The 10,427-nt window shown below is 36.3% G+C and overlaps 1 protein-coding gene across 3 annotated transcripts in view; it reads left to right on the forward strand.

The window, feature by feature from the left end:
• Nucleotides 1–6,713, forward strand: part of SNX2 (sorting nexin 2) — a 35,759-nt gene extending 29,046 nt beyond the window's left edge. For 2 of the 3 annotated variants that reach the window (XM_009636550.2, XM_035892109.1), the window contains exons 12-15: nt 764–907; nt 3,596–3,676; nt 3,784–3,855; nt 4,728–6,713. In XM_009636550.2, coding sequence (XP_009634845.2) covers nt 764–907; nt 3,596–3,676; nt 3,784–3,855; nt 4,728–4,778 — 348 coding nt within the window. In that variant the 3' untranslated portion in view covers nt 4,779–6,713. The remainder of the gene's footprint in view (nt 1–763; nt 908–3,595; nt 3,677–3,783; nt 3,856–4,727) is intronic. The other variant, XM_035892110.1, reaches the window with a different exon arrangement.
• The last annotated feature ends 3,714 nt before the right edge of the window (nt 6,714–10,427 follow it).

Genomic DNA, 10,427 nt, shown 5'->3' on the forward strand with positions numbered 1-10,427 from the left:
GTAATACCATACACTACTGTGTCTAAGCAGAGTGCACTTGTTTCTTTCAGGTTACTTATTTTTACAGTATACTGATAAATTTTTGAGAACATAATTTGGCCATATTTGGTAGACAGCCAATAGTTTCTGTAAATAAGAAACAAACACGATTTGTGGATCTACATCTTATTAAAGGAAATACTCGATTTTGGTATAAGTTGTGCTGTACAGCACAGTCAGGTTTTGACATGGGAAAGGGGTGTCTATGAATTTTATCTAGAAATATCTTTGAACTTGCCACGTTGTTGGGATTGTATATTTTTCTTTTTATTTTCTCTTTTTTTTTTTAATATGTATACTTTAATTCTGTTACCTTGGTCCACTGCTAACAAAAATGTATTGCTGAATATGCATATAATCCATATACAAGAAAAGTTTGCTAGGATCTGCATTTAGAGAAGTATTTGCATAATAGAGGACTTAGTAATGATTGTTTTGGTAGTGTTTTGATGGAATGAGGAATATAAAATGGTTTGGGGCGCTAAGGTGTCAGCTCTAGAAAGGCTTCTTGAATACCCTGTTTGTGGAAGGTATTGAGCTGTGCAAGTATGCAGTCAAATGAAATACAAGAACACATGTGGCAGACACAGTGAGGTTTCTTTGAGTATACTTGTTCCAGAAGTTATCCAGTTATTCCAGTTTTATCCAGAATTACCTTTTCCTACTAGGAATTTAGCTGGCTCTAACAATTCCAGTTGTTTGATAAATTTGTTTGTCCTTACAGGGTGTGTTTGATCATCGAATGAAATGCTGGCAGAAGTGGCAAGACGCTCAGGTCACTTTACAAAAAAAACGTGAAGCTGAAGCAAAGCTCCAGCTTGCCAACAAACCTGATAAATTGCAGCAAGCTAAGGATGAGATAAAAGAGGTAAAGTTATCAAACATTATTTTGGAGGTTAGACTTTCTGCATTAGCTCATTCATTCTGCATTAATGCACTACTTTATACCATTTTTATTTACAAATCACTTACTCATTTGCTGTTTTCCATATTTACTGAAATGATTAAAAAATTTATTTAAAATACTAAATGTGCGCAATTGTTACTCATTGTAAGATCTGTAAGGCAGTTAATACTGTCTCTACAGAGTCTGGGAGATGGGAGGAGGGGAATATGGACAAGTTAAATGATGCTTTTAAGTGTTAACAGATCACTTGGGTAGGCAGAGGAGCATCACTTGGCTTCTAAAGCTAAAATCCAACTAAGATGACTAATGGAGAACTGTTCCCATGTTTTGCTTAATTATGCAGCATATCTACCCATATATATATGTATGTATATATGGTGTAATTTCAGTAAAAATAAATCTTAACATGTTGAAGTGTCATAATTTATACACTTTTTCTGTCATGCTTCACTAAGGAAATTGAAGAGGTAGGACAACTTAATTATTTAACATTAATGCATTCTAATTATGCACCAGTATTCTCCCATTAAATAACGGGAGAACATCATTGCAGGTTTTAAACTCTCTTACGCAGTTATTTTGTTTGGCTTTCTCATTGATCACTAACCATGTGCTGCTTTGTTCTTTCTGCCCTTCAGTATATTTTGCATACAGTGTTGAAGTTACTCATTAACTTGGCTTTCTTTTTCTTAAAAAAGGCCTTTGTTTACTGGGAAAACTTAGTGTCACATTCTTGCTGGTTGCCTCTTGATGTCACCCATGCATCCACAGTACAAGGGAGCTGGAACTCCTTGTCGAAAGTACTTCCTGAGTATTGGAAGTAGTAGGACATACCCAGTGATCCTTTCTCAATCCCAATATTAAAAGAATTACTTATGTTGTTCCTGAAGGATTTATTTTTCCAACTTTATTGGATGGTTAGTGAAGGTTGTTAGTAAATCCACAATTTGAATGTGCTCATTGAAAGTTATTGCTGCCATTGAAATATGTTCAGAGTTGCTGAATTGTGTAATAGTAGTCCTTCTGGCAGAGGAATTGCAAAGTGGAAGCGTACACAGCTTGAGCTTCACCCATGACTCCGTTGGTTTTTGCAGATAAAAGGCCAAAGAACAGTCCTAGAAATACCTTATTGAGTAAGGAGAAATTTCTCCTTGTCAGAGACTGTAAGATGGCAGACTATTATCCAGCGATAATTCCTATAGGACCTGGCATTTGAGCATGATGAAACTGGGATGTTGGATCCATTAGGCCTGTAGAGGCTTTCACTGAAGTCTCAGGTGCCGCTAGTAGCTGTGGTAGGAAGGCACAAGTGGTCTTAATCTACCTTTTCATTGGCTGAGCTTTGTATTCTTTCAGTTACTAGGTAACTTCAGGCTGTTCTTCCATGAAGGGCATCCTATTATGACTTACTGCGTAGCTTCATAATGTGTATCTGAAAAGGCAATAAGGGGGCTCTGAATAAGTATAAAATAAAAATATAAATACTTAGATATTTATTGGAACATAGATGATGTTTATCTCATGTCACAATAGTAACTTGACACTGCACCACAAAATGCTTTTGTGACTAAATCTCACCACTGGATTGCTAACAGGAATACGCTATATTGAAGTATGTTGCTTCCCTGCTGCCTTTTTCTGAGGAAGATAAGTGTTACTGGATATTATTGGCTCCCATGATGCAGTTAACATGTTGAGATGAATACAGTTGCATTTTAGATATCTGTTAGCCTGCATGCATCTGATGTGTGAGGCTGATAGCTTTTTTCACAGTAGCTAGCTTAAATTTAACAAGATATAGTAGCCGTGTAAAAGCAGTTATAAGGTAATGTAGATGATGGTGATCTCTCACTGTGTAGCTGGATGTCTTTTCACATACACTGAGGACAAACGTAGCCTAATGCCATGTATGGTTACATGAATGCCACACTCCCAATATGGCAAAACCCCACGAGCAACATCACTTCCTCTGAATTTTCCTTTTGTGCTTGTCTTACCTGCAGTAACTTTTTTACTCCTGCTTTCTGTGAAAACAGTTCCCACTGAACAAGAAAGCACGTGCCTTGGCTTGCCTAAGCAACATGCATTCTGACTGGAAGGCCAATAAACATGTCCTCAATAGCCTGTCATCTGCAACAGAAATGTGATAATCATATACTTGACCATAGCCAGAGGTGAAGATCTAATCATCTCTTCTGGGCTTAGGGAAGTACAGGGAACTAACTTCTGAGACTCTTCCACACTTGATTGGACAGGTAGTCACAGACACCTTACAGGTTTAGATTCCTGTTGTAGCAGTGTTTGTAAACGGAGTAGCGAGTAAAACTTACAGAGATCCTTTTTCTTTTCTAAAGAATCTTTAAAAAATGTTAAGTGTTTCTTAATAGCAATGCTAAGATATTTTAGATTTCATCTACAGATAGCATTACCTTAGAGATACCATTGTTTTAACTGATATGACATCCTGTTATAGAAATTGTTACTTCGAAGTTGTTATTGTGAGACTTTCCCTTAAGTATGTCAAAAAAACCAAATAGGTCCTTTTCAGCTATTGAGCGACTATTGCTAATACACTAAAAAAAGTTCAGATACTGATAGACTGAATGGACAACACAAAGTCTTACTGTCTGCATGTCTTTCCTTTGCCAGTGGGAGACAAAAGTTCAGCAAGGGGAAAAAGATTTTGAACAGATCTCCAAAACCATTCGCAAGGAAGTGGGAAGATTTGAGGCACGTATAATTTTGTCGAAGTAAATGACAGTTTTACTTTAGATAATACTGACATTCCAAGTAAAATTGGTTAAGAGGTTAATATGCCGTAATTTATTTATTAACAGAAGGAACGAGTGAAAGACTTTAAAACTGTTATTATCAAGTACTTAGAGTCGTTAGTGCAAACACAACAGCAGGTAAGATAAATTTTAAGTTTTGTACAAGTTAATATTTAATATGTTCCATATTAGGCTAGTTAAAAAAAGATAGGCTTTAAGTATAGCAGTTTCTAAAACATAAATAACTACTTCTAGTCTTTACTGTATTGGAGAATAACACAGTGATTGCAGTTTCCCAGCTATTGCTATGCTTGCCTGCACAATTCCCTTAATTCAGGGAAACAAGGGAGAAGCTCCCTCAGGGCTATGGGCGAGTGGAGGATCTTGTTGTCTTCTGAAACTGAAGTAATGTTTTCACTTATAGATTGGAATAAATTATAATGAATATGCACTTAGACTTACTGAAGAGACTCAAATACTTAAATGTTTATTGCTCTTTTTAAAAAGTATAAAATATTACCGAATATTGTAAAGCAGTAAAACAGTTTCCAGTGACTCAGAAGTAGACCTTGTTCCCATAAGAGTGTCCAGAGTCTTTCCTTTGTTCATTCCGGGAATATAACCCTCTGGCTTTGTTTAATTAAAAAAAAAAAAACCAACGAAAAAAACCCAAACAACCAAAAAAAACCAAAACAAAAAAACCCAAACCAAACCACAAACTTGTACCCTTAGAGGTAAGAATAGCAAGCTCAAGCTTGCAAACTAATTCTGTATAAATGTATTCTACAGCATTGTGTTCAATGTGTGGTAACAACTCTGTTGCTGTGAGCAGATTTGTGTATTTATTACTTGTATTTTTCTTGCATTATATAATAATGTGAATGGATAATATGAAGCACCTATGTTCTTTATCTGGTGGAGACAAGTTTACGACAAGAGGAGGAAGGTATATGTGTTTTCTTTTCCAACATTTGGTACTTAATAGTGAGTGTTTTTCCCTTCTCTTCAAGCTAATAAAATACTGGGAGGCATTCCTACCTGAAGCCAAAGCCATCGCCTAAAAGAAGAATATTCCAAATGACAAGGCGCTCTGGATGTTTGTCCTGGATAAAACTAAATTCCACAGTGAAATCACTTTAAATCATCCAAATAAACCACTATATATTTTATGAATTAACATGTGGCTTTTTTTATATACTACAGCATTTTATTAACAAGCTGCATGTCCTGACCTTCTTTGAAGTGGACTGTGGCATGATGTTCTGCAATACATTGCTGAATTGAACACTATTGTGTCTTAATACTTGCACTAAAATGTGCATTGCAAGGCTGGAAAGCTGATATTTTTGTTCTTTACAATACAATGTTCTGTAGTATGTTTACCTGATCTTTATGAAACAAATTTAATTGCATCGATTAATGTTCACTTAAACATTCCTGTACAAAATCATGTTTTTGTGATTACAGTAATAAAGGGATGTACCTTGTGAAACATTAAACACTCTGGTTTTGTGTCTGTAGATATTTACTTAGAAGTAGCATTTAAGACAAATTGAGATTATATCAAAGGGAGAAACAACATTTAGTAAAGAATGCTGGAGACGGTGTTAAAGATCCACAAACAAGTATTTGTGCTAAATTCTGAATCTCTTCATTACAGGTGTTCTTTTCACCTGAAGTTACCACTGCCTTGGTGAACTGTAATGAGTTAGTACTCACAGGGTCAAAAGACTGATGCTTTGTGGCAACAGAACTGTAGCAACAGGCAGGCATTAACCGAAATATCTTCCAAGTGTTTTACAAAGCTTCTGAAGGGTGAAGATCCACCTGCATGGTCAAATACTGATGTCCTGCTGTACTGATAGAAACCATCAGTTGTCTTCAGTGGTCTCAGGATACAAAAAAAAAAAAAAAAATCTTGCAATAATTCTGGTAATTGGGGAGGAAGAAAAGTAGGTAATGCAGCTGAGTGCAAGCTAGCGATAAGGGCTGGAGTTCTACTTGGATTTTCTTGAGTAGAAAATACATTTGCAGGAACTGGTTTTATCTTCTGTAAGAAATCAGAGCAGCTAAACATTTTCCTGAAATACACAATATTAACAATGCTGCATGGCCATTTTAATGACATACTGAGCTTGTCAATGTCATGTATTAGTATTAATGGCAGGTATTAACAAATTTTAGACAAATGTTAATCATATAAAATACAAGAGAAGCTGTTGCTTTCCACTAACGATAAGATTTGCAGGATAAGCCCATGAATTTGTATTGTTTGTGGTCAAGTACAAAGAAGTGCCCAGTACTATTTCTGAACAGACTGGAAACCAAAATTCAGCTGGAAGATCATACACTCTGATTATGCAACAAAATCGCTGTAAGCTTTCCAGATCAGTGTCTCCTGTTGTTTCTGTACAGAGTTTGGTTGACTCAGTGTTTCTAGGAATTTTCAAGGAAACTAGTAAAGAAACTGTTACTTTAAAAACGCCTTTATCAAGCATCTTTTTAAATTGTGAAATGCTAAAACCTTAACCTTGTAACACCTTTTGCATCAGTGTTTGTTAAGTCATTTAGCTTGGAACTGCGTTTTGAAAAGCTCAAGTATGCAACGAGTTTACGAAGAAATTGATGTAGGCATAACACTCTACTAAGTGTTACTTGACTTCGGCTTGCTCAGTGCTGAGGACAATTGACCAACAGCTCAATGTTAAACTTCAGATTGGTTCCAGTGAGAGTGAAAGCGGGTACTTCCAGAATTAAAGACTCAATTTTGACATGCAAAGCTCAAAATGGGGAAATGTATACTTTCATGATCTTTTTTTCTTTAAGTGTTTTATCCAACTTTCTTAGCTCTTTATTTCTTTTTCATTTTGCTTCTGTCTGTGATGAGTGAATGAGAAATAGCTTTCACATCAGTGAAAGCAGGCATTAATGTGACTGTCTATACTAGACAACTGAAAACAAGAATGAGTTGTGTAGGTTTTTTTTCTTAAAACCAAAAGCCTGTTGGAGAACAAAAGCATTTTGTTCAGAAAGCAAATTGTTTCAGAAATAGCATTTCTGAAGTTCAGTGCCACAGAGGTTTGCCAATACAAAAAAATTTTTAGGTTTTTTTTTTTTTTTTTTCCATCACAAGGTTAATTTGAACAGAAGACCCAGATCAGCTGTCACGTTTGGCTAGCATAAAACTCTTGTTGTTTCAAGAATCTGTTAACTTGTTTTTCATGTATTCCCCTACATTTTGCAGATTGAAGATTTGCTTATCACCTTTCCCAGTACAATTAACATCCGTATTAGCAGTTGTTTCTCAAACCAAGTGAATGGAGGTGTTGCTGAGCTGTTTTCTCTGTGGAGCTCACTACAGGATCTAGTACTAAATTTAAGTGTTGTTTCCCTGAAGCTCCAAGCCAGTGTACCACTGAAGAATTACTAGCATGGACAAAATGAATGTTTGCAAAATGGTGAACTACATTTGGAATGCTGTATACAAGACAAGGTGCTACTGAATTCTAGTTTACTTTTTAGGTTAAACATCTGTAGATGTCTATAATGGTTTTAAATCATCCCCATTCTTGTATCCATCATGTCCATGGTGCTTTTGGAATTAAAAATATATGATGTGCAGTGGCTCAAATTGAAGACATTGTTACCTCTTTTTTTAAACAGATATTCAGTCTACAATGAGTCTCTGATTCTTCAGTCACTGTCCCTTTTAAAACTGAATATTCTGCTTACCTATCAATTATTCTTTCTTTTACCTCTCCTAAGTTATTTCCCTCTGAAGGCCTCATATGGGAGTTTGTGCTTCAGCATCTCTGGAGTTCATGCCCCAAATATGTCAGTTTCTTTCAAATTCTGGTGGAGATGAGCTGCTGGCTAGTATATTCTATGCATTTAAGTGAACAGCCAACATCCACTAAAATTACATGTAGAGTGAGATGACTCTTAAAACCAAAAAAACCCAACTTTTTTTCTGACCTTCCACTTTAGAGTAGAACAGGCTCTGTAATAATTTGAATCTCTGGCAAAATACGCATCCATTACAACCATGCAAGAAAAAAAAAGTTCAATATTAAAACATGTAAGGAGCTGAAGTTTCAGGTTGTTCAAAATGTTACTTGTTACCTGCTGAGGGGATTCATCCTTTTTTTAAAATTCATGTCTTCCATAGTTGTATGGGGGGCAAGCTTGATAATAAGTAAAGCAACTTTTGACTTCACTGCTAAAACTACTTTTTTACTTCCAGATCAGTGAGAAAATAACTAACAGAGTGATATCAAATAATCAGTTTCCTGTCATTATGAAAATCTGTCATTAAAAAAAAGGTCTCAGAAGATCATGCAAGGCAGCTTAGGCAGAATCCTTCTAGCAGGGTATTTGTATGAAAACTAAAAAAAAATATGCAATGAAAATGGAAAGGTGAGAAAAGACTTGAGATAAACCATGTATCTGCAGTTTAGAGAGATCAAGATAAGACGAGCCCAGGGAGGAAGATAACACAAATCTTGAGAAAGGAAATGCTTTATCTTAGCTTCACATCCAATGTGGAACTTCCCGGGGAGGTCTCAGCAGAGTAGAAGAGCACTGCACTGCATGAAAACCTGCAGTTATCTTACATTGTACCAAAACACTGATTTTTCTTTTTCCCCCTTGCCCCACCCACCCACATGCACGCACACTTGAGCTGTTCAGAAAACTACCTACTTACCAGCTCCAAATACTGTGGTTCTTGGAAGGAGTACTGAGGTTTTTATTTGATTCTGTGAACTCATGTAGAAAACTGACTGACCTTTCCAGAACGATGATTCTGTCTGTCTTCTTTCCAAGTGCTCTTGTTTGTACGCACTGGCTGATGAAAGTGCGTTGTGGTGTTTTAGAAACAACTACACCACTTTAAAAAAAACGCAGCAAAATCTTTAGCGTGAGGAAGACGTGAACCCCTTAAAAAGCAAATGCTCTTTTACTCAAAGTTCTAGCAAGTATGTTGAATTTTGCCACTATTTACGTAGGAAGCCAGTATCTGTATGAGTACAGTGAGGTGCAAGTTTACTTAAAACCAGCCTTTCTGTTAGCACCTGACAAATCAGCAAACTGAAGTTGTGATCTTATTAAGGACTATCTCTCTTTTTTTTTTTTTTTTAATCTGGCCTTTTGTTTTGACGTGTACTTTACTTATCACTTCGATTAGAATTTTTATATGCATTTCTTTGCTTACATCTACTCTGGAAACTAGCCATTCAGGAAGTCCTTGAATCGTGAGGGTTAGTGGAAACTGATCTTTCAGAGCTGCCTATGTTCATTGCTTTTTCTCTCCCATGAATCATTCTGGCATGATGAATGCTGACTCTTCCCCTATAGGAGGAATTGCAGAGTGACAACTTTGGAAAAAAGAAAAACAGAAGTGGCCAACAAAGGGGTTTTTTTGTTTTCAAAAATATGTTTCATTTTTAGATAGTCTGAAAGTTTCGTTGTGAAAATGCCACATTCTTATGCAATTATTTACGTGTGGCATACTTCACTGATTGGACCCGATTCTAAACGGTGATGGTTCATAGTTTCTCTAATCATGGAAGGTTAAGCTAGAGTCTAATGACAGGTAACAGTTAAAACTGGAGTATATTCATTTATTTTACGTTCTGGATCAATTTAACTTAACAATATAACCGAAGGTACTGATACCTCTAACAAAACCAGGACTGAAGACCAACACCTACAGTTCCTAGAGAAACTCAACAGACTTTGAAGGCAGCCTGTGTGTTACCAGTAGAGCTCAATCATTTTGCTTTTAAGATTACTGATGTGATTTTAATACATGTTACACCGGTCCAAATCAAGCTACATTTAAAACATATTCTCCTTGCCTTGTTGTTTGTGGGAATCATTGTGTCATTTGTGCAATTAGCTTTCAAAACCAAGAATCCTGGCTGGCTTTCAGCACACGTTGATAGCATTTTTTGAATTAATGTTTCTTAAATTTTTTGCTCCTCAATGTATGAGGCAGAAAGACAATCCTTGGCCAGTCAGCCATGTGGAGAAATCCTATTTTTTCTTCAGATGTAACTTTAAAGATTAGCTAACTAATGATGATATATAGTGCAAATTAAGTATTTAACATTCCAAAACATATCGATGTGTTTGAATTCAGCTCACCATGTAATCTTCCTTGTTCCTCTTGGCTGATGCACAGTCAAAAGTTCCATTATGTACTATTGAATTTGAAACCAGATTAATGTCTCAAACTTTTCTTTGTTAATAAGTTACATGATATTAGGGAGAAAAGTAGCTTTTTGAAATAATTGGTTATTAGATTGCAAACAACCACAAATACTGCCCCTATAAGAGTCTTCTACTGGCTTCTCATCAGCATAAATGCATTACAGCATAAATGGCGTAATTAGAATTGTTCATTAGGGAAAGGCTTAAAGGCTGGAGTCTTTAACCAGAAACTAACAATAATGATAGCATGATAATTATTCTCTAGCATGCCCACATTTACCAGACTGAGTAGGCTATTATTTTAATGGCCTGCCTTTTCCTTGGGATGATCGTAATGTATTTGTATCAGAGTATGCTTCACGGGAAAGCGGGGTTCCTCACTGACGCCCCTCAGCCATCACTGTGCTCCAAGGACATGGTCCCTACAGCGAGAGCACACAGGGACTGGAAACCTGTTGGCTCTTGTCACCACTCCTACAGAGCAGTGCTGGGACTGT

The sequence above is a fragment of the Egretta garzetta genome, unplaced genomic scaffold (genome assembly GCF_000687185.1).
Source record: "Egretta garzetta isolate BGI_Z169 unplaced genomic scaffold, ASM68718v1 scaffold473, whole genome shotgun sequence".
Classification (NCBI taxonomy): Eukaryota; Metazoa; Chordata; class Aves; order Pelecaniformes; family Ardeidae; genus Egretta; species Egretta garzetta.